General features: G+C 47.7%; 1 protein-coding gene across 1 annotated transcript in view; it reads left to right on the top strand.

Annotated features, from left to right (window-relative positions):
- The first annotated feature begins 16,094 nt into the window (after positions 1 to 16,094).
- Positions 16,095 to 25,051, top strand: part of LOC129820342 (uncharacterized) — a 34,801-nt gene continuing 25,844 nt past the window's right edge. The window contains exon 1 of the mRNA XM_055877407.1: positions 16,095 to 16,251. Within this exon, the coding sequence (XP_055733382.1) occupies positions 16,095 to 16,251 (157 nt within the window). The remainder of the gene's footprint in view (positions 16,252 to 25,051) is intronic.

The following is a 25,051-nucleotide window of genomic DNA, read 5'->3' as shown; positions in this document are numbered from 1 at the left end:
ATGCTTGCTTTGAGGCAAGCAACACTGAAGCATGCATGAGAGCATCAGCTGTTCCAGATGACTGTGTGAACACGCTCTCCGTAGCCAATGTGAGTAAGATCTTTAAATAGATCAACATTCACAAGGTCACAGGGCCAGATGAATTATCAGGATGTGTAGTCCGAGCATGCACTGACCAACTGGCAAGTGTCTTCACTGACATTTTCAACCTGTCCCTGACTGAGTCTGTAATACCAACATGTTTCAAGCAGACCACCATATTCCCTGTGCCCAAGAACACTAAAATAAACTGCCTAAATGACTACCGACCCGTAGCAGTTATGTTTGTAGCCATGAAGTGCTTTGAAAGGATGGTAATGACTCACATCAACACCATTATCCCAGAAACCCCAGACCCACTCCAATTTGCATACCGCCCCAACAGATCCACAGATTATGCAATCTCTATTGCACTCAACACTGCCCTTTCCCACCTGGACAAAAGGAACCCCTACGTGAGAATGCTATTCATTGAGTACAGCTCAGCATTCAACACCATATTGCCCTCAAAACTCATCACTAAGTTAAGGACCCTGGGACTAAACACCTCACTCTGCAACTGGAACCTGGACTTCCTCACGAGCCGCCCCAAGGTGGTAAGGATAGGTAACAACACATCCGCCATGCTTATCCTCAACACAGGGGCCCATCAGGGGTGCGTGCTCAGTCCCCTCCTGTATTCCCTGTTCATTCTCATCGACAGCACTGTAGTGGAGCAGGTTGAGATCTTCAAGTTCCTTGGTGTTCACTTCACCAACAAACTGTCATGGTCCAAACACACCAAGACAGTCGTGAAGAGGGCACGACGAAGCCTATTCCCCCTCAGGAGACTGAAAATATTTGGCATGGGTCCTCAGATCCTCAAAATGTCCTACAGATGCACCATTGAGAGCATCCTGACTGGTTGCATCACTGCCTGATATGGCAACTGCTAGGCCTCTGACCACAAGGTACTACAGAGGGTAGTGGGTACGGCCCAGTACATCACCGGGGCCAAGCTTCCTGCCATCCAGGACCTCTACACCAGGCGGTGTTAGAGGAAGGCCCTAAAAATTGTCAAAGATTCCAGCCACCCTAGTCATAGGCTGTTCTCTCTGCTACCGCATGGCAAGCGGTATAGAAACGCCAAGTTTAGGTCCAAAATGCTTCTTACCAGCTTCTACCCTCAAGTCATAAGACTCCTGAACAGCTAACCACTTCTTCATTGACCGAGTCACTGGTTCTTCTTGCTTTCGTTTTTGCTTGAAAGCAGGAATCAGGAAGATATAATTATATTTGCCAAATGGAGGGCGGGGGAGAGCTTTTTACACGTCTTTTTGTGTGGAGTAAAGGTGGTCTAGATTTTTTTCCCCTCTGGTTGCACATATAACATGCTGGTAGAAATGAGATCAAACGGATTTAAGTTTTGCTGCATTAAAGTACATAGCCAATAGTAGCGCCGCCTCTTGATGAGCGTTTTCCTGTTTGCTTATGGCCATATACAGCTCATTGAGTGCGGTCTTAGTGGCAGCATTGGTTTGTCGTGGTAAATAGACAGCTGCAAAGAATATAGATGAAAACTCTCTTGGTAAATAGTGTGGTCTACAGCTTATCATGAGATACTCTACCTCAGGCGAGCAAAACCTTGACACTTCCTTAATATTCGATTTCGTGCACCAGCTGTTGTTTACAAATCTACAGACCGCCACCCCTTGACTTACCGGAGGCGGCTGTTCTATCTTACCAATGCCCGGTTAAAGCCGCCAGCTGTATGTTATTCATGTCGTCGTTCAGCCACAACTCGGTGAAACATAAGATATTACAGTTTTTAATGTCCTGTTGGTAGGATATGCATGATCGTAGTTCATCTATTTCGTTATTCAATGATTGTACGTTGTCTAATAGGACTGATGGTAGAGGCAGATTACCTACTCACCGTCGGATACTTACAAGGCACCACGATCTACGTCCCCGACATCTCCGTCCCATCTTCATGCGAATGACTGGGATGTTGGCCTTGTCGGGTGTCTGAAGTAGATCCTTCAAGACCGACTCGTTAAAGAAAATATCTTTGTCCAGTACGAGGTGAGTAATCGCTGTCCTGATATCCAGAATCTCTTTTCGGTCATGAGAGACGGTGGCAGAAACATTATGTACAAAATAAATTACAAATAACGCAAAAAAACACACACAATAACACAATTGGTTAAAAAATGACAGCTATCTCCTCCGACTCCATTGTAGAACCTGCTGCAGTAAAACATTTCATAGTATTTTACTGTTGATAATACCCCAAATTACCGTATAAATTATAGTTTTTCATTATAGTGTACAAATCAATAATTCAAATGTAATATCTTAATTTAATATAATTAAATGTGTAGTTTATTAATAGGTCCATTCAAAGCTGTTTCAAACCTAGTATCTCTCTCTGTGATTGGTTCTTCTGACCAGACATGTCATGTGATTTCAGATAAAGAACTAGAGAGGTGGAGGCATCACCACCGACAGATGATCAACTTTGACGCTCATCTGTTGGAAGTTCATCTGTTGGCAGCTTGGCCCACTTCTTACCTTTCCCTCTGCTGCTGAGAGACTAGCTCAAGTTGATTTAAAAATCCCACCGCACCTACACTGAGTTTAACAAACATTAGGAACACCTAATTAATATTGAATCGTACCCCCCCAACCCCCCACTCCTACTTTTGCCCTCAGAAAAGCCTCAATTTGTCGAGGCATGGACTCTGCAAGGTGTCGAAAGCATTCCGCAGGGATTCTGGCTCATGTTGACTCCAATTCTGCCCACAGTTGCGTCAAGTTGGCTGGATGTCCTTTGGGTGGTGGACTTTTCTTGATACACACAGGAAACTGTTGAACATGAAAAACCCAGCAGCGTTGCAGCTCTTGACACAAACCGGTGTGCCTGGCACCTACTATCATACCCCGTTCAAAGACACTTCAATCTTTTGTCTTGCCCATTCACCCTCTGAATGGCACACATACACAATCCTTGTCTCAATTGTCTCAAGGCTTAAAAATCCTTATTTAACCTGTCTCCTCCCTTTCATCTACACTGATTGAAGTGGATTTAACAAGTGACATCAGTAAGGAATCATTGCTTTCATCTGGATTCACCTGGTCAGTAGATGTCATGGAAAGAGCAGTTCTTAATGTTTTGTCCACTCTGAATATTTCCACCCAGCACTCTTTTAGTTAGGAGCATCAGCACACCTTAAAATGGCTGGTTTTTGTCTGTCAACGCTCCTTAGAATTAAGCAATATATTTGGGGTTCTATAGAATTCAAGTGTGGATATTGGAACGTACTATAATGCAGGGCTAGTCTGGGTACCAGACTGTTTGTGTCATCATGCCACTCCATGCCTTGTGATACCAAACATAGAGTGGCAAAGAATGGCATGATGGCACAAAGAGACTGGTACCCAGGCTAATGAAAAGCTGATAGTTTGACGTATTTTACTCAGGCACCAGAAGGCCTACTAAAAGAGCAACAGTCTGGGACGTTCCTCCAACAGGACAATCTAATCAAATGATAAGTTAATAACCGCTGTGTGTGTAGATGTTGAAGTTGCCTCATAGAGGCCAGTAATGGATATAAATCCAGGCTAAACAGGGAGCCACATTGTGAACATTTGCATGAACAGCAGGGGTACCGGTTCACGCTGGCTCTTTCACGGTATAAAGGGTAAGTGTTTTCTGTGCGCCGCTAATATACTATTAGTATTCCTTAAACAGAGGACGGTGTTGATGGTGTCAATGTGGACCGTGACGTGGTTACAGCTAGTAGAGAGAGAGGTTAACGGACGAAGCCCCCACTGTGGGATTTCTGTCGAGGTCAGCTGATAGTATAATTAAGCACAGAAGAGAGAGAAAGGAAGAGGGGAGCAGATTGAATGGCAATGGGAGGAGGAGAGGAGAGGAGAGGAGAGGAGAGGAGAGGGGAGGGGAGGAGAGGAGAGGAGAGGAGAGGAGAGGAGAGGAGAGGAGAGGAGAGGAGAGGAGAGGAGAGGAGAGGAGAGGAGAGGAGAGGAGAGGAGAGGAGAGGAGAGGAGAGGAGAGGAGAGGAGAGGGGAGGAAAGGAGAGAAGAAGAGAAATGACGAGAAACAAGGAGAGAGAAGATGACAAAGATTTGGGAGAGCAGCCTATATGGGCCACTCAGCAACAAATAACCAGCAATCAGGTTATTAGAGGTATCTAGACTGTGCAGGTGAAAACCCTTGTCACAGCAGTGTCAGATGAAGTTAAACAAGCCTGCGGAGGATGGAGTTATGTTCTGGGTGTTGAGGATAGAATGGATGTAACAATCGCAAATTGCCCCTTTAAGTAACCAGTGTTTTTTGTAGCACTACCAGTATTTCAACAAACAACTGGGTTTAATGTGATAATGTTGCTATTCTTGTTTATTAATCTGTTCATGATGTCATGGGTTGAACCTCAAACACTAATCACCAAATGTTTTCAGAAAATATCTATATAACAATTTTACTGATGAAGTCACACAGTATTTTTAGCATTTCAAGTATGAACAAACTATGGGAGTTATCTACAATAATTACAAAAGTGTACAGTGTCTATATTAGGACAGTCTTAAAGTCCTGCTGAGATTGAGGCTGTCCTAATATGGACATCATAAAAGGGAGTATTGTGACAGAAGACATGAGGAGGAAGGTCCTGTCCCATGTCTGGTCCTCCTGTCCTGCTTATACAGACACACAACGAGCCGGGGCCAGAACCGTACATCCATTGAAGGCCAATGCCTCTGGGACATATGAATATTTATTCATAACGCCTTTCCCCCTCCCGTACCACCTTACGCCTCCTAACAATTTGCTGAAGCAATGCATCAGAGCTCATTGAATTCTGTATGCAATACAATAAGCTTTTTTTACGCTGTTGTGAGCTGCAGAATAGGGTTCTCTCTCTCCCTTTGTTGAGACCTTTTTACACTGTTGTGAGCTGCAGAATAGGGTTCTCTCTCTCCCTTTGTAAGGCCTTTTTACACTGTTGTGAGCTGCAGAATAAGGTTCTCTCTCCCTTTGTGATGCCTTTTTACACTGTTGTGAGCTGCAGAATAAGGTTCTCTCTCCCTTTGTGAGGCCTTTTTACACTGTTGTGAGCTGCAGAATAGGGTTCTCTCTTCTCCCTTTGTTCAGGACTTTTTTCTGCTGATGACACTATTGTTTGTTGGGGGAAATCTCCTGGCACCTCCGGGACTGAGAAGTGCTGATGGAACCTGTCGTTCTGTCAGGCAGGAGGGATGAGAGGAGAGGAGGATGGCTCTCGTTTTCTCTCATCCCTTTTTTCTTTCTCTCTATGTCTCTATCCCCCACTCTCTCTCCCCTTTCTCTCTCTCCTCAATCTCTAGCTCAGCCTCTCCTTCTATTTTCTATCCCCATTTTTTCTCTCTCTCTCTCTTACTTCTCTAGCTTCCTCTCACTCTCTCTCTCTCTTACTTCTCTAGCTTCCTCTCACTCTCTCTCTCTCTTACTTCTCCAGCTGTACTCTCCCTCTCTCTCTCCCCCTTACTTTTGTAGCTACCTCTCCCTCTCTCTCTCTCTCTCTCTCTCTCTCTCTCTCTCTTACTTCTCTAGCTATCTCTCCCTCTCCCTCTCTCAGCCTCTCTCTCTCTCCATTCCATAGCTATCTCTCACTCTCTCTCTCTCTTCCTTCTCTAGCTATCTCAGTCTCTCCATCTCTCTCTCTCACCCCCTTTCTCTCTCTCTCTCTCTCTCTCATTTCCACAGGAGAGTTGATCCAGGAGCTGCTTCATTTCATCTTTGCATAAAGAGGAGCTGCTCTCTCTCCGCCTCTTTGACCTTGTGCTTCCTCCAATACATGAGGTATCACAGCAGATCTACTTGAATGGAGAGGATGGAGGAAACCGGGGGAGGGAAGGGAGAGAAGGGAGGGAACGGTCAGTCACAGAGCAGGCAGTCAGATCTACTTGAATGGAGAGGATGGAGGAAGCCGGGGGAGGGAAGGGAGGGAGGGAAGGGAGGGAACAGTCAGACAGAGCGGTCAGTCAGATCTACTTTAATGGAGAGGATGGAGGAAGCAGGGGGAGGGAGGGGAGGAAACGGTCAGACACAGAGCAGGCAGTCAGATCTACTTGAATGGAGAGGATGTAGGAAACCGGGGGAGGGAAGGGAGAGAAGGGAGGGAACGGTCAGTCACAGAGCAGGCAGTCAGATCTACTTTAATGGAGAGGATGGAGGAAGCAGGGGGAGGGAGGGGAGGAAACGGTCAGTCACAGAGCAGGCAGTCAGATCTACTTGAATGGAGAGGATGGAGGAAGCAGGGGGAGGGAAAGGAGGGAAGGGAGGGAACGGTCAGACACAGAGCAGTCAGATTTTTAATGAGCTGTCACTTCCAGACCAGTAGTTCCAGGTCATGGGCAGCCGTGACCCGTACAACCCTTATCCCCCCTCACCTCCCCTGGACGCTGAACCTGAGCCCCCGGGAAGCCAAAGGTGAAGACCAATCACTCGTCAACGTTTGAACAAAGGTTCATGAGAGGACTCCCTGGCGCTGATAGACTCCCTGGCCTGATCATTATTTGTAACCGGGTCTGTGGGCCAGCAGGCTCGTAAACAGTAGTGTTGAAGTGTCACAATCATAACAGGAGAGGTGTGTAATCTCTCGCTCTCTCTCTCCATTGTATCTGAAGAATGGCTTGATTGCTATCTCAGTCCTTGCCGTTGTTATCTGTCTGTCCAGCCTACGGAAACTCTAAGGTCATGACATGCTCAGGGAGGCAGTCCATAGATCACTGTGTGAAATAAGCACATTTCTTTCATCTAGTCAGGTCTGTTCTTCTGGACTAAGCATCCCAGAGAGGTAATGCCAGGTGAAAGGAACAACTGCCTTCAAAGACTGAATAACTTACCAGGTGGATCCCAAACGTCATCCACACACACAAACAGATGCATGAGCACACACACACACACTCAAAAGCGAGCGCACACACACACGCGCACGTAGCACACACACACACGCGCGCACGTAGCACACACACACACACACACACACACATGCGCACGTAGCACACACACACACGCGCACGTAGCACACACACACACATCCACCGACCCGGCTACGTTTGACATTTTTATTAACGCTGAAGTGCACTTGACCTCCCAATTGTGTATGCAGTGTTCAAGATGCTGCGCTAATAGTAGATAGAAGGGTAGATCTGACAAAAATACAGTTTCTTCTCTAGATATATAATGTGAGCAGTCTCTCTCTCTCTCTCTCTCTCAGTCTGTGTCTCTCGGTCTCTCTCTCTCGGTCTCTCTCTCTCTGTGTGTGTTATGCTTCAGGCTCCTACCAGAGGCCTGTGGCACGCTTGGGTTGGGTGACAGCTCTGCCTGATCTTTTAGGGGATTTTCAATGATGGTACAGAGTAGGAGGATCTGCCAACTGAGCACCTGCTTCTGCTGAGACACATTTTCCACATATTTCCACACGTCAGTCAGGTAGAGACACACATGCACAACACACATACATGCGCGCATGCAAAACGCACACACAACTAGGGCGGCCCAGCCCCTGAAGTGACTCTTTCAAATCTATGCAAAGGTTTTATTGTCTTCTCAGGAATTCAGCTTTATCTGTGTTCCTCTCCACATCCCTGGTTCTGTCACACCTCTGAGAAGCAGTAGGTTCTGTTGTCTTGACAATCCTGTAGGTCTGATGTCTGATTGGAGGTTACCGCAACTTTAGAACTATTGGTCCACAAATCAGATTTTGAATCTAAACATGGTCAAATGGTCTTTTTGTTCCTGACCTGCGCTGGTGAGATATCTACACTCTCCCACGAGCTGTGGGCTGTGGCGTTCTTTGTCTCTCTCTTTCTTCTCTAATCATGCCAAGATACCTCATGTTTTGTTATTGCTTTGCCTTGTAACTCTAAGATATTCATGCCTAGGATAACGCCGTGTAATGCTTGGTAAACTATTGACTCTTGCACATTGCTGCATCATCTTCATGGAGTCAGATAAACATTGTAATGGACTTTGTCATATTAACTGCATCATCTTATTACAGTTCACATGTGAACAATATCTGATATGCATATATGATAAATATTTCTTCACCTCATACATACGCACGCACACAAACACGAACACACACACACATTTCACCAGTTGGGAAAAAGAGAGCTTGTACAGGAGAACAAACTGTAGCATCGATGATGAGGACATGGCCTATTTTCATGGCCATTGAGCTTTGAGTCTTGCATGAAAAGTGTTTGAATTGATTTAATTTTAACTTAAAGGTAATAATAATATGCCTTTACGATAAGATAATGATAATTACAAATTCAGTGCTCATAACAGGCCATTCTCAAGATGTGATTCATACCACATCCAGTGTGATTGTAATATACTTTGACTATTCTCAAATGCAGGTAATGAAAGAGTCAATGACGACTGGCTGAAATCAGGCCATTGTGTGTTGCACAGCGATAGATTGCCAGCAGAGATGTAAGGAGATATCCTGGAGACTATGAATGGCATTTAATGATTTCCTTCTCCATTCATCTCTCTCTCTCTCTTTCTCTCTCTCTCTCTCTCTCTCTCTCTCTCTCTCTCGCGCTCTCTCGCTCTCTCTCTCTTCCTGTTTTTCTCTATTAGCCTGGTGGTGTTCCACTTGTGCAAACACTCAAGAGTCCTGAACCTTAACAACCCTGAAGCACCCATTCCTTCAGCCTCTCAATAGCCCAGCCGCCACACAGTCCTGAACCTTATCAACCCTGAAGCAGCCATTCATTCAGCCTCTCAATAGCCCAGCCGCCACACAGTCCTGAACCTTAACAACCCTGAAGCAGCCATTCATTCAGCCTCTCAATAGCCCAGCCGCCACACAGTCCTGAACCTTAACAACCCTGAAGCAGCCATTCATTCAGCCTCTCAATAGCCCAGCCGCCACACAGTCCTGAACCTTAACAACCCTGAAGCAGCCATTCATTCAGCCTCTCAATAGCCCAGCCGCCACAGCAGTCCCCACCTTAAGGAGCGATATCACACACCACGCTAAAGTCACAATGAAAAACGATTTGATTCTAAATACTTTCTTCCTATTTTAAAGGAAGACAATCTGTGATCAACAAACGAATGGGTTTATTATTAGTTTGAATAGCAAATCTATTTTGTTGACTGGTGGATTTACATGGTCCTGATTGGGCCAAATGTGAATTCATGGCCGGGGTCTGGTTTAGGGAGGGATGGGACCGGGGGGCGGGGGGGGGGGGGGGGGGGGGGGGGCTGCAGCAGTAGTTATTCTCATCATCATCATAAGGGGTGTATTATTTTTGGGTGTGTGTGTATTTGGAATCTAGATTGAATTTAGTTGGGGCTGTTGCTATCAGTGGAGAACAAGCTGGCAGTGCCGGCGGTCTGACGCTCTCAGATAAGGACAGTGCTCCCAGCTAAGCCTGATTAGTGCTGGCCCCTAAAAGGCTTTGTTGTGAGAGGCAAATAGACTGTGGAACGGCAGCCTGGGACTGAGCTGATATCAGGAATCACATGCCCCCCCCCACCCCGCCCAGTGTACCCCACCACGGCATACCCCACCCCAGCCCAAGCCCCCCCTGGGTTTCCAACGCACTAGTCTGAGGTAGCTCATGTGTGTGTGTGTGTGTGTGTGTGTGTGTGTGTGTGTGTGTGTGTGTGTGTGTGTGTGTGTGTGTGTGTGTGTGTGTGTGTGTGTGTGTGTGTGTGTATATGTACATATGTGTGTGTATGTGTGTGTATATGTGCATGTGTGTGTGTGCATTTATATTAACATGGATGCATTTGGGGGGGTGCTCACTGTTGTGTGTAGAAAATAGAAAGAGTTCACATCATTTTCCTCTTTCTATTTTTGTCAACAGGGAATCCTCCAAAACAAATCCTCCAACAGGGAATCCTCCAAAACAAATCCTCCAACAGGGAATCCTCCAAAACAAATCCTCCAACAGGGAATCCTCCAAAACAAATCCTCCAACATGGAATCCTTCAACAGGGAATCCTCCAAAACAAATCCTCCAACAGAGAATCTTCCAAAACAAATCCTCCAACAGAGAATCCTCCAAAACAATTCCTCCAACAGAGAATCCTCCAAAACAAATCCTCCAACAGAGAATCCTCCAATAGGGAATCCTCCAAAACAAATCCTCCAACAGAGAATCCTCCAAAACAATTCCTCCAACAGAGAATCCTCCAAAACAAATCCTCCAACAGAGAATCCTCCAATAGGGAATCCTCCAAAACAAATCCTCCAACAGAGAATCCTCCAATAGGGAAGCCTCCAAAACAAATCCTCCAACAGAGAATCTTCCAAAACAAATCCTCCAACAGAGAATCTTCCAAAACAATTCCTCCAACAGAGAATCCTCCAAAACAAATCCTCCAACAGAGAATCCTCCAATAGGGAATCCTCCAAAACAAATCCTCCAACAGAGAATCCTCCAATAGGGAAGCCTCCAAAACAAATCCTCCAACAGGGAATCCTCCAAAACCCCCAAAAATTGACTAACCTCTTAAAACGAAAGACACACAATCTACACAGACTCACCCACGAAAAACACATGATCTACACAAACTCACCCCTTAAAAACTAAAGACTAAAGACATAAATTATTTGGGAGACAGGCGCAGGAATGCGTAATATGGGTTTTTATTACACCCAAATTACGGCGTGCCGTGTCATGGCACGGGAACAAAGACCAAACAAACACGTAACAAAACACAGGGTTGAAACCCTGACAAAAGAGCGAGGAGTACCTCGAATAAATAACACACGTGCTCAATGATTAACACACGGGACGAGACCCGTAATCATCTGCGCAATCCACAAGGGCACGAAAGCCGAAACACACAGCACAGATATTCACACGCACCAACGGATATTGTAGCAATAATCGACAAGACCATGGAAATCAAAGGGCACATTTATACATGTACTAATCACTGGGAATAGGGAACAGGTGTGCGTAATGAAAGTTCCCGGAGGGATCCGTGACAGTACCCCCCCCCCCCCCCCGACGCAACGACACCGGCCTCAAGGATGATCTGAGGACAACAGTTTGGGTCGATCAGGACCCGATGCAGCTGCCGAAGTTGCGGCGGCGCCGGACGGATCAGTCGCAGCGTCGTCGGACGGGCCATTCCCCATGTCTCCCTCAATGGTCCATTATTCTGTCACGTTGGCCTGAAGGTTCGGGAGACATACGCAGGAATGCGTCATTGTTTTTTTATTAAACCCAAATTACGCCATGCCACACAGATCCATCCACAACGTTCATTACGCACACCTGCCCCCTATTCCCAGTGATTAGTAATTGTATAAGTGTGCCCTTGGTTTACCAGTGTCCTGTCTATTATTGTTCCCATGTCCGTTGGTGGTGTGAGTACCTATGCGATGGTCCAGCTGTTATGCTGCATGCCTTATATATTGTGTATTACGGGTATTGTCCCGTGTTGTTCAACGAGGTTTACCCTCGCTCTTTTATTTGGGTACAGCCCAGTGTTTTTTGCATACGTGTTTGTTTTGGGTGTATTAAAAACCCCTATTGTGTATTCCCACGCCTGTCTCCAAATCCTTTATACTAGCGTGACGAGACACATGATCTACGCAGATTCACCATTTAAAAACACACAATCTACAGACTCACCCTTTAAAAATACGCAATCTACACAGACTCACCGCTTAAAAACACGTGATCTACAGACTCACCCCTTAAAACACGTGATCTATACAGACTCACCCCTTAAAAACACGTGATATACAGACTCACCCCTTAAAAACACGTGATCTACAGACTCACCCCTTAAAACACGCAATCTACAGACTCACCCCTTAAAACACGTGATCTATACAGACTCACCCCTTAAAAACACGTGATATACAGACTCACCCCTTAAAACACGCGATCTACAGACTCACCCCTTAAAACACGCGATCTACAGACTCACCCCTTAAAACACGCGATCTACAGACTCACCCCTTAAAACACGCGATCTACAGACTCACCCCTTAAAAACACGTGATCTACAGACTCACCCCTTAAAAACACGTGATCTACAGACTCACCCCTTAAAACACGCGATCTACAGACTCACCCCTTAAAACACGTGATCTACAGACTCACCCCTTAAAAACACACGATCTACAGACTCACCCCTTAAAACACGCGATCTACAGACTCACCCCTTAAAACACGTGATCTACAGACTCACCGCTTAAAAACACACGATCTACAGACTCACCCCTTAAAACACGCGATCTACAGACTCACCCCTTAAAACACGTGATCTATACAGACTCACCCCTTAAAAACACGTGATCTACAGACTCACCCCTTAAAAACACGTGATCTACAGACTCACCCCTTAAAACACGTGATCTACAGACTCACCCCTTAAAACACGTGATCTACAGACTCACCGCTTAAAAACTAAAGACGCACCATCTCCCCTTTCTCTTATCTCGGATGAAGGTCTAACATTTGGTCTTTGATGGTGGTGTGTGTGTGTGTGTGTGTGTGTGTGTGTGTGTGTGTGTGTGTGTGTGTGTGTGTGTGTGTGTGTGTGTGTGTGTGTGTGTGTGTGTGTGTGTGTGTGTGTGTGTGTGTGTGTGTGTGTGGTGTGTCTGTTTGCATGCGTGTGTGTGTGTGTGTGTGTGTGTGTGTGTGTGTGTGTGTGTGTGTGTGTGTGTGTGTGTGTGTGTGTGTGTGTGTGTGTGTGTGTGTGTGTGTGTGTGTGTGTGTGTGTGTGTGTGTGTGTGTGTGTGTGTGTGTGTGTGCACAGCTAGTTTATAATATATTCCTGAAGCCCAGTGAAGGAGCCCGCCTCTTAACACTCCACAGGTTCTCTTTGTTCCTCTCGACAGTGATGAACACCCCTCCAGCCCCCAGCCCTTCCCCAAATACAGGCCTATAGTACTGGGGGAGGTCTTTGTTCATTCTGGTGCTCCACCGCCACCATTCCACTGATCTCCATTAACATCCACCATGTGCATATTGATGGCAGTGGCTCCATTGTTGAAGGAGAAAATTAAAACGTTAACATTGAGATAGGCCAAATAAATGTGAAGAACCAGAATATTCTCTCATACTATAATGATCATATTCTTATTCTTTATTGGTGCTATATATATAAGAAAAAATATATTTATTGGATGACTGTCAACAATGGGGCCTATTGAATATTTAAAATAAGATATCATTCTCATTTCTATCTTAATCATGTACCATAGGTATCTGAATACGGCATCTTCCCTATTCAGAATGAAAATTATGTGTGTCCCAAATGGCACCCTATTCCCTGTATAGTGCACTACTTTTGACCAGGACCCTCACCCTATTCCCTATATAGTGCACTACTTTTGACCAGGGCCCTCACCCTATTCCCTATATAGTGCACTACTTTTGACCAGGGCCCTCACCCTATTCCCTATATAGTGCACTACTTTTGACCAGGGCCCTCACCCCATTCCCTATATAGTGCACTACTTTTGACCATAGCCCTATGTAAAGAATAAGGTAGGATTTAGGACTCAAACTATGACATAGAATCAAAAAGGCTCTAATTCCTTCCGATCACAGGCTTGCAGTCTTTTATGTCGGTAGCAACCTCTGTGCTCCTCTCCTCTCAGCATTGTCCTCCTCTCCTCTTCTCTCAGCACTGTGCTCCTCTCCTCTTCTCTCAGAATTGTCCTCCTCTTCTCTCAGCACTGTCCTCCTCTTCTCTCAGCACTGTCCTCCTCTCCTCTCCTCTCAGCACTGTCCTCCTCTCCTCTCAGCACTGTCCTCCTCTCCTCTCAGCACTGTCCTCCTCTTCTCTCAGCATTGTCCTCCTCTTCTCTCAGTACTGTGCTCCTCTCCTCTCAGCACTGTCCTCCTCTCCTCTCAGCACTGTCGTCCTCTCCTCTTCTCTCAGCACTGTGCTCCTCTCCTCTTCTCTCAGCATTGTCCTCATCTTCTCTTAGCACTGTCCTCCTCTTCTCTCAGCACTGTCCTCCTCTTCTCTCAGCACTGTGCTCCTCTTCTCTCAGCATTGTCCTCATCTTCTCTTAGCACTGTCCTCCTCTTCTCTCAGCACTGTCCTCCTCTTCTCTCAGCACTGTCCTCCTCTTCTCTCAGCACTGTGCTCCTCTTCTCTCAGCATTGTCCTCCTCTCCTCTCAGCACTGTCCTCCTCTTCTCTCAGCACTGTGCTCCTCTTCTCTTAGCACTGTCCTCCTCTTCTCTCAGCACTGTCCTCCTCTTCTCTCAGCACTGTCCTCCTCTTCTCTCAGCACTGTCCTCCTCTTCTCTCAGCATTGTCCTCCTCTCCTCTCAGCACTGTCCTCCTCTTCTCTCAGCACTGTGCTCCTCTTCTCTCAGCACTGTCCTCCTCTTCTCTCAGCATTGTCCTCCTCTTCTCTCAGTACTGTGCTCCTCTCCTCTCAGCACTGTCCTCCTCTCCTCTCAGCACTGTCCTCCTCTCCTCTTCTCTCAGCATTGTCCTCCTCTTCTCTCAGCATTGTCCTCCTCTCCTCTCAGCATTGTCCTCCTCTTCTCTCAGCACTGTCCTCCTCTCCTCTCAGCACTGTGCTCCTCTTCTCTCAGCACTGTGCTCCTCTTCTCTCAGCACTGTCCTCCTCTTCTCTCAGCACTGTCCTCCTCTTCTCTCAGCACTGTCCTCCTCTTCTCTCAGTACTGTGCTCCTCTTCTCTCAGCACTGTCCTCCTCTCCTCTCAGCATTGTCCTCCTCTTCTCTCCGCACTGTGCTCCTCTCCTCTCAGCATTGTCCTCCTCTTCTCTCAGCACTGTCCTCCTCTCCTCTCAGCACTGTGCTCCTCTTCTCTCAGCACTGTCCTCCTCTCCTCTCAGCATTGTCCTCCTCTTCTCTCAGCACTGTCCTCCTCTTCTCTCAGCATTGTCCTCCTCTCCTCTCAGCATTGTCCTCCTCTTCTCTCAGCACTGTGCTCCTCTCCTCTCAGCACTGTGCTCCTCTCCTCTCAGCATTGTCCTCCTCTCCTCTCAGCATTGTCCTCCTCTTCTCTCCGCACTGTGCTCCTCTCCTCTCAGCACTGTCCTCCTCTTCTCTCAGCACTGTCCTCTTCTTCTCTCAGCACTGTCCTCTTCTTCTCTCAGCACTGTTCTCTTCTTCTCTCAGCACTGTCCTCCTCTTCTCTCAGCACTGTCCACCTCTCATCTTCTCTCAGCACTGTCCTCCTCTTCTCTCAGCACTGTCCTCCTCTTCTCTCAGCACTGTGCTCCTCTTCTCTCAGCATTGTCCTCCTCTCCTCTCAGCATTGTCCTCTTCTCTCAGCACTGTGCTCCTCTCCTCTCAGCACTGTCCTCCTCTTCTCTCAGCACTGTCCTCTTCTTCTCTCAGCACTGTCCTCTTCTTCTCTCAGCACTGTCCTCCTCTTCTCTCAGCACTGTCCTCCTCTCCTCTTCTCTCAGCACTGTCCTCCTCTCCTCTTCTCTCAGCACTGTGCTCCTCTTCTCTCAGCACTGTGCTCCTCTTCTCTCAGCACTGTGCTCAGCTCTGACACCATATGTTGATTATTATTGCTCAAATTCACTGAAATAATGAATTCAAGTCATCTGGAGTAAATGGAGAAACTCCAGGGCATGACAGCAATCACATAGAGAAGAGAGGGGGCATCAACAATGTCTGCTGGCTAAAGCACAGTCTGTAGTTTCACTTTGTATTTTAGGGATTACTGTTCATTCTAGGGTGGGCATAAACATACATACTCCAACTCTCATTACTCACTGTTTCCTATAGAGATGTACTTGAGAGTTCATCTCATGTAAGTGTATCCTCTATTCAACTTCATGGTGTTGCCTCATTTAATCTGTAGGGTCTGTTGAGGTGACTGTCATTCCCCAGTACGAGCCAGCAGCAGACTGCAGCACGGTCTCTGCTGTGGCTGGGAGGTCCCAGCAGTAGACCCTCTGTCCCATGGAGAGAGAGCCGTAGGGAAATTGAGACCCAGGGAGACGCAGGCACCCCAGGCATCTGTGTCTTCATCCCCAGCGCGAGTGTGGCCTGGGGGGGAACAGCAACACAGCAGAAGCATGGAGGTGTACAGAACAGAGTACAGGACTGATGGGGCCAGGGACCCAGACACCTCCAGCTGGCCCCCTGCAGCCCCCTCTGCCTCCCCCAACCCCCTAGGCCCTGCCTGGGGAGTTATCTGGCCTGACAGCAGGGCGCGTGAGGAGAAGGAAGAAGGCAAGCAGTGGAATGTACAGAGGGGGCCGATACCTCAGTCCCTCTTGGCCCCTTGGTTTTTTTCATGGAATTCTCCCAAGCCTCCTGGGGGGACCCTCGCTGGGGGGGGAACACTGCTGACATGGTCATGGTCACATGGTCATGGTCATGGTCACATGGGCACGACAGGAGTACCAGGAGGAGGTAAATGAAAAAGGGGGCGAGAGGGAGGTGAAAAGAGAGGGAAAGAGAGAGGGAGGTAGAAAAATAGGGAAAGAGAGAGGGAGGTAGAAAGAGAGGGAAAGAGAGAGGGAGGTAGAAAAATAGGGAAAGAGAGAGGGAGGTAGAAAGAGAGGGAAAGAGAGAGGGAGGTAGAAAAATAGGGAAAGAGAGAGGGAGGTAGAAAGAGAGGGAAAGAGAGAGGGAGGTAGAAAAATAGGGAAAGAGAGAGGGAGGTAGAAAGAGAGGGAAAGAGAGAGGGAGGTAGAAAAATAGGGAAAGAGAGAGGGAGGTAGAAAGAGAGGGAAAGAGGCTTAATGACGACACTATCAACATACAGCTGTCTGGTTATACACTGTATGTCACGCCCTGGCCTTAGTATTCTTTGTTTTCTTTATTATTTTAGTTAGGTCAGGGTGTGACATGGGGAATGTTTGTGTTTTGTCGTTTTGGGTGGTTATATGGTAAAGGGGTTGTTGGGTGTAGTGTATGAGTTTGTGTTGAGTGAATGTCTCTAGGTATGTATATGGTTGAGTTAATGTTTCTAGGTATGTCTATGGTTGAGTGAATGTGTCTAGGTATGTCTATGGTTGCCTGAGTGGTTCTCAATCAGAGACAGATGTCTTTCATTTGTCTCTGATTGGGAGCCATATATAAGGCAGCCATTGGCATCATGCATTTGTGGGTAATTGTCTATGTCTAAGTGTTTAGTGTCAGCACTTATGTTTGTATAGCTTCACGGTCGTCTGTTTTTTAATTTTTTTTTAGTTTGTATAGTGTTCGTTTCGTTTTCGTCTTCTTTCTGAAATAAACAAGATGTACTTTCCACACGCTGCATTTTGGTCCTCACTCTCTCCCATTGACGATCGTGACACTGTACCGGCAGGATAGAACATCAGCGTCTGGTAAGACAAGGGGCGGCGGACTACGTATTTTTTGTAAATAACAGCTGGTGCACGATATCTAAGGAAGTCTCGAGCTATTGCTTGCCAGAGGTAGAGTATCTCATGATAAACTGTAGACCACACTATCTACGTAGAGAGTTTTCATCTGTATTTTTCGTAGCTGTTTACATACCACCACAGACTGAGGCTGGCACTATCACAGCAGCTCATCCATAGGTGACGCTCCGTTCTACCAATATTCTATCAGCATGTTAAATGTGCAACTAGAGGGAAAAAAACTCTGGACCACCTTTACTCCACACAAAGAGACGCATACAAAGTTCTCCCTCGCCCTCCATTTGGCAAATCTGACCATAATTCTATCCTCCTGATTCCTGCTTACAAGCAAACATTAAAGCAGGAAGCACCAGTAACTAGATCAATAAAAGAAGTGGTCAGATGAAGCAGATGTGTTTAGTGTCAGCACTAATGTTTGTATAGCTTCACGGTCGTCTGTTTTTTTTTTTTTTTTAGTTTGTATAGTGTTTGTTTCGTTTTGTCTTCTTTCTGAAATAAAGAAGATGTACTTTCCACACGCTGCATTTTGGTCCTCACTCTCTCCCATTGACGATCGTGACAGAATTACCGACCAATGCGGGATCAAGCAGCGTGATAAGCGGCAACAGGAGCAGCGCAAGGAGGAATGGAAATGGGAGCGTAATATGGACTACACTACGTGGGAGGAGATCGACAGGTGGGCGATCGACCCAGGGCGAGTGCCGGAGCCCGCCTGGGATTCTCTGGCGCAGTGCGAGGAGGGATACCGGCGTATGGAGGCAGCACGAAGAAGCGGTAGGAAGCCTGTGAGTCAGCCCAAAAAATTTCTTGGGGAGGGGCTTAGAGGTAGTGGGCCGAGGGCAGGTAGGAGACCTGCGCCCACTTCCCAGGCTAACCGTGGACAGCGGGAGTACGGGCAGACACCGTGTTACGCAGTAGAGCGCACGGTGTCTCCTGTACGTGTTCATAGCCCGGTGCGGGTTATTCCACCTCCCCGCACTGGTAGGGCTAGATTGGGCATTGAGCCAGGTGTCATGAAGCCGGCTCAATGCGTCTGGTCTCCAGTGCGTCTCCTCGGGCCGGCATACATGGCACCAGCCTTACGCATGGTGTCCCCGGTTCGCCTACATAGCCCGGTGCGGGTTATTCCACCTCCCCGCACTGGTCGGGCGACGGGGAGCATTCAACCAGGTAAGGTTGGGCAGGCTCGGTGCTCAAGGGAACCAGTACGCCTGCACGGTCCGGTATTTCCGGCGCCATCTCCCCGCCCCAGTCCAGTTCCACCAGTGCCTACACCACGCACCAGGCTTCCAGTGTGTCTCCAGAGCCCTGTTCCTCCTCCACGTACTCGTCCTATGGTGCGTGTCTCCAGCCCGGTACCACCAAATCCGGCGCCACGCACCAAGCCTCCTGTGCGTCTCTAGAGTCCTGTGCACCCTGTTGCTGCTCCCCGCACTAGCCCTGAGATGTGTGTCCGCAGCCCGGTACTACCAGTTCCGGCACCACGCACTAGGCCTAATGTGCGTCCCCAGGGTCCAGTATGCCCTGTTCCTTCTCCCCGCACTAGCCTGAAGGTGCGTGTCCTTAGCCCGGTGCCTCCAGTTCCGGCACCACGCACCAGGCCTACAGTGCGCCTCATCCGGCCAGAGCCATCCGTCTGCCCAGTGCCATCTGAGCCATCCGTCTCCCCAGCGCCATCTGAGCTATCCGTCTCCCCAGCGCCATCTGAGCCATCCGTCTCCCCAGCGCCATCTGAGCCATCCGTCTCCCCAGCGCCATCTGAGCCATCCGTCTCCCCAGCGCCATCTGAGCCATCCGTTTGCCCAGGGCCGTCTGAGCCATCCGTCTGTCCCGAGCCATTAGAGCCGCCCGTCTGTCCCGAGCCGTCAGAGCCGTTAGTCAGTCAGGAGCCGCTAGAGCCATTCGTCAGACAGGATCAGCCAGAGCCGCCAACCAGACAGGATCTGCCAGAGCCGCCAACCAGACAGGATCTGCCAGAGCCGCCAACCAGACAGGATCTGCCAGAGCCGCCAAAGAAACAGGATCTGCCAGAGCCGCCAGCCAGACAGGATCTGCCAGATCCGTCAGCCAGCCATGAGCAGCCAGATCCGTCAGCAAGCCATGAGCAGCCAGATCCGTCAGCCAGCCATGAGCAGCCAGATCCGTCAGCCAGCCATGAGCAGCCAGATCCGTCAGCCAGCCATGAGCAGCCAGATCCGTCAGCCAGCCATGAGCAGCCAGATCCGTCAGCCAGCCATGAGCAGCCAGATCCGTCAGCCAACCATGAGCCGTCCAGCCAGGATCCGCCAGAGCCATCCAGCCAGGATCCGCCAGAGCCGTCATCCAGCCAGGATCCGTCCCTCAGTCCGGAGCTGCCCCTTATCCTGGTGCTGCCCCTTATCCTGGTGCTGCCCCTTAGTCCGGAGCTGCCCCTTAGTCCGGTGCTGCCCCTTAGTCCGGTGCTGCCCCTTAGTCCGGTGCTGCCCCTTATTCCAGTGCTGTCCCTTAATCCAGTGGGGTTAATGTGGAGGGTGGCCATTTGGAGGAGGCTATGGAGGCAGGTAGTGACTGTGGTGGGGTGGGGACCAGTGCCGGAGCCGCCGCCGTGGACGGACGCCCACCCAGACCCTCCCCTAGACTTTGTGCTGGTGCGCCCGGAGTTCGCACCTTAAGGGGGGGGTTATGTCACGCCCTGGCCTTAGTATTCTTTGTTTTCTTTATTATTTTAGTTAGGTCAGGGTGTGACATGGGGAATGTTTGTGTTTTGTCGTTTTGGGTGGTTATATGGTAAAGGGGGTGTTGGGTGTAGTGTATGAGTTTGTGTTGAGTGAATGTTTCTAGGTATGTATATGGTTGAGTTAATGTTTCTAGGTATGTCTATGGTTGAGTGAATGTGTCTAGGTATGTCTATGGTTGCCTGAGTGGTTCTCAATCAGAGACAGATGTCTTTCATTTGTCTCTGATTGGGAGCCATATATAAGGCAGCCATGGGCATCATGCATTTGTGGGTAATTGTCTATGTCTAAGTGTTTAGTGTCAGCACTTATGTTTGTATAGCTTCACGGTCGTCTGTTTTTTTTTAATTTTTTAGTTTGTATAGTGTTCGTTTCGTTTTCGTCTTCTTTCTGAAATAAACAAGATGTACTTTCCACACGCTGCATTTTGGTCCTCACTCTCTCCCATTGACGATCGTGACACTGTACCGGCAGGATAGAACATCAGCGTCTGGTAAGACAAGGGGCGGCGGACTACGTATTTTTTGTAAATAACAGCTGGTGCACGATATCTAAGGAAGTCTCGAGCTATTGCTTGCCAGAGGTAGAGTATCTCATGATAAACTGTAGACCACACTATCTACGTAGAGAGTTTTCATCTGTATTTTTCGTAGCTGTTTACATACCACCACAGACTGAGGCTGGCACTATCACAGCAGCTCATCCATAGGTGACGCTCTGTTCTACCAATATTCTATCAGCATGTTAAATGTGCAACTAGAGGGAAAAAAACTCTGGACCACCTTTACTCCACACAAAGAGACGCATACAAAGTTCTCCCTCGCCCTCCATTTGGCAAATCTGACCATAATTCTATCCTCCTGATTCCTGCTTACAAGCAAACATTAAAGCAGGAAGCACCAGTAACTAGATCAATAAAAGAAGTGGTCAGATGAAGCAGATGTTAATGCTAGCACAGACTGGAATATGTTCCGGGATTCCTCCGATGGAATTGAGGAGTACACCACATCAGTAACTGGCTTCATCGATAAGTGCATCGATGATGTCATCCCCACAGTGACTGTACATGCATACCTAAACCAGAAGCCATGGATTACAGGCAACATCCGCACTGAGCTAAAGGCTAGAACTGCCGCTCTCAAGGAGCGGGACTCTAACCCGGAAGCTTATGAGAAATCCGGCTATGCCTTCCGACGAACCATCAAACAGGCAAAGCATCAATAAAGGATTAAGATCGAATCGTACTACACGGACTCTGACACTCGTAGGATGTGGCAGGGCTTGGAAACCATTACAGACTACAAAGGGAAGCTCAGCCGAGAGCAGCCCAGTGACATGAGCCTACCAGGCAAGCTAAACTACTTCAATGCTCTCTTCGAGGCAAATAACACTCAAACATGCATAAGAGCACCAGCTGTTCCAGGAGACTGTGTGATCACGCTCTCCGCAGCCGATGTGAATAAGACCTTTAAACAGGTCAACAAGACCTTTAAACAGGTCAACAAGACCTTTAAACAGGTCAACATTCACAAGGCCGCAGGGCCAGACAGATTACCAGGACTTGTACTCTGAGCATGCGGTGACCAACTTACAAGTGTCTTCACTGATATTTTCAACCTCTCCTTGTCCGAGTCTGTAATACCAACATGTTTTAAGTAGTGCCTGTGACCAAGAACACTAAGATCACCTGCCTAAATGACTACCGACCCGTAGCACTCACATCTGTAGCCATGAAGTGCTTTGAAAGGCTGGTCATGGCTCACATCGACACCATTATCCCAGAAACCCTAGACCCACTTCAATTTGCATACCGCCCCAACAGATCTACAGATTATGCAATCTCTATTGCACTCCACACTGCTCTTTCACACCTGGACAAAAGGAACACCTATGTGAGAATGCTATTCATTGACACAGCTCAGCGTTCAACACCATAGTGCCCTCAAAGCTCATCAATAAGCTAAGGACCCTGGGACTAAACACCTCCCTCTGCAACTGGATCCTGCACTTCCTGATGGGCCACCCCCAGGTGGTAAGGGTAGGTAACAACACATCCGCCAAGCTGATCCTTAACACAGGGGCCCCTCAGGGGTACGTGCTCAGTACCCTCCTGTACTCCCTGTTCACTCATGACGGCACGACCAGGCACGACACCATCATTAAATTTGTCGATGACACAACCGTAGTAGGCCTGATCACCAATAACGACGAGACAGCCTATAGGGAGGAGGTCAGAAACCTGGCCATGTGGTGCCAGGACAACAACCTCTCTCTCAACGTGATCAAGACAAAGGTGATGATTGTGGACTACAGGAAAAAGAGGACAGAGCACGCCTCCATTCTCATCGACGGGGCTGCATTGGAGCAGGTTGAGAGATTCAAGTTCCTTGGTATCCACATCACCAACAAATTAACATGATCCAAGCACACCAAGACAGTTGTGAAGAGGGCACGACAAAACCTATTCCCCCTCAGGAGACTGAAAAGATTTGGCATGGGTCCTCAGATCCTCAAAAGGTTCTACAGCTGCACCATCGAGAGCATCCTGCCTGGTTGCATCACTGCCTGGTATAGCAACTGCTCGGCCTCCGCAAGGCACTGCAGAGGGTAATGCGAACGGCCTAGTACATCACTGGGGCCAAGCTTCCTGCCATCCAGGACCTCTATACCAAGCGGTGTCAGAGGAAGGTCCTAAAAATTGTCAAAGACTCCAGCCACCAATAAAAAAATTGGGCAGATGAAGCAGATGTTAAGCTGCAGGACTGTTTTGCTAGCACAGACTGGAATATGTTATCAGCCACTGTTCTCTCTGCTAACGCACGGCAAGCTACCGCACGGCACATTGACTCTGTACTGGTACCCCCTGTATATAGCCTCGCTATTGTTATTTTACTGCTGCTCTTTCATTTCTTTATTTCTTAATCTTATCCATATTTTTTTAACTGCATTGTTAGTTAGTGGCTGTTAAGTAAGCATTTCACTGTTGTATTCGACGGATGTGACTAAAACAATTTGATTTTATTTTATTTGAGAGGGAACGAGTGAGAGAGACGGAGAGACGAAGAGAGCGAGGGAGAGAGCAATGGGATCAGGGTTCACAGGGTTCTGTATAGTACATGATACCAAACCCTCTAGTCACAAATCGCTTAGGGGAAGGGCAGATAAAGGCATTGTGGGTTCAATTCCCGGCCCACTGATACGTGAAATTTATGCACGCATGACTGTAAGCCGCTTTGGATGAAAGCCTCTGCAAATGGAAGATACTCTATAATTATAATAATATTACGATCGATAATACTGAGATCTATTACTATCTAGTGTTATCATATTACTATCTAGTGATAGCCAGTATTCTGACTTTTCCGGCTTGCATAGGTGGATTGGAGTTGTCAGAATACTGTGACTTGTATGAATGTATGAAATTATGATATATATTTTAATTTCATAATTTCATACATTCATTCATTCATACAGCAGTTTCAATATGTGTGAGGGATTTATAATCTGTTGTTTGTCTTTGACAGACAGAAAGAACTACAAGACAAGACAAACATACATCAACACCACAGACTGGACTCTGAGGCGTTGTTCTAACCACTCTGAGCTGTATACTGGAAACACAATCCAGCTCTCCTTCCCTGTTGATGACAGAAGTGTTGAAACTTGTGGCAGCGTTCTTCAGGGAGCTGACAAGTCCTAATAGCAGCGTGAACACACACACACACACACACACACACACACACACACACACACACACACACACACACACACACACACACACACACACACACACACACACACACACACACACACAAAGCTTCTACCCAGCATCACAACACACACACACACACACACACACACACACACACACACACACACGCACACACACACACACACACACACACACACACACACACACAGACCCTCTCTGTGAGTGTGTGCTCTCTCACTTCATGTCTCAGAGGGGCCATTTCATACTCTTCACATCTACAAATCTCCCCGTTATCCTAGTGCCTTCGAAACGTTATCCTAGTGCCTCCGAAACAATATCCTAGTGCCTCCAAAACGTTATCCTAGTGCCTCCAAAACGTTATCCTAGTGCCTCCAAAACGTTTCCAAAACGTTATCCTAGTGCCTCCAAAACGTTATCCTAGTGCCTCCGAAACGTTATCCTAGTGCCTCCGAAACGTTATCCTAGTGCCTCCGAAATGTTATCCTAGTGCCTCCAAAATGTTATCCTAGTGCCTCCAAAACGTTATCCTAGTGCCTCCAAAACGTTATCCTAGTGCCTCCGAAATGTTATCCTAGTGCCTCCAAAACGTTATCCTAGTGCCTCACAAAACGTTATCCTAGTGCCTCCAAAACGTTATCCTAGTGCCTCCAAAATGTTATGCTAGTGCCTCCAAAACGTTATCCTAGTGCCTTCGAAACGTTATCCTAGTGCCTCCAAAATGTTATGCTAGTGCCTCCAAAACGTTACCCTAGTGCCTCCGAAACGTTATTCTAGTGCTTCCGAAACGTTATCCTAGTGCCTCCGAAACGTTATCCTAGTGCCTCCGAAACGTTATCCTCGTGCCTCCAAAACGTTATCCTAGTGCCTCCAAAACGTTATCCTAGTGCCTCCGAAACGTTATCCTAGTGCCTCCGAGACGTTATCCTAGTGCCTCCGAAACATTATCCTAGTGCCTCCAAAACGTTATCCTAGTGCCTCCAAAATGTTATCCTAGTGCCTCCAAAACGTTATCCTAGTGCCTCCAAAACGTTATCCTAGTGCCTCCAAAACGTTATCCTAGTGCCTATGAAACGTTATCCTAGTGCCTCCGAAACGTTATCCTAGTGCCTCCAAAACGTTATCCTAGTGCCTCCGAAACATTATCCTAGTGCCTCCAAAATGTTATCCTAGTGCCTCCAAAACGTTATCCTAGT

Source organism: Salvelinus fontinalis, chromosome 22 (assembly GCF_029448725.1).
Source record: "Salvelinus fontinalis isolate EN_2023a chromosome 22, ASM2944872v1, whole genome shotgun sequence".
Lineage (NCBI taxonomy): Eukaryota > Metazoa > Chordata > Actinopteri > Salmoniformes > Salmonidae > Salvelinus > Salvelinus fontinalis.
The sequence above is the reverse complement of the archived record's forward strand: the minus strand, read 5'-3'. Positions and strand labels throughout refer to the sequence as shown.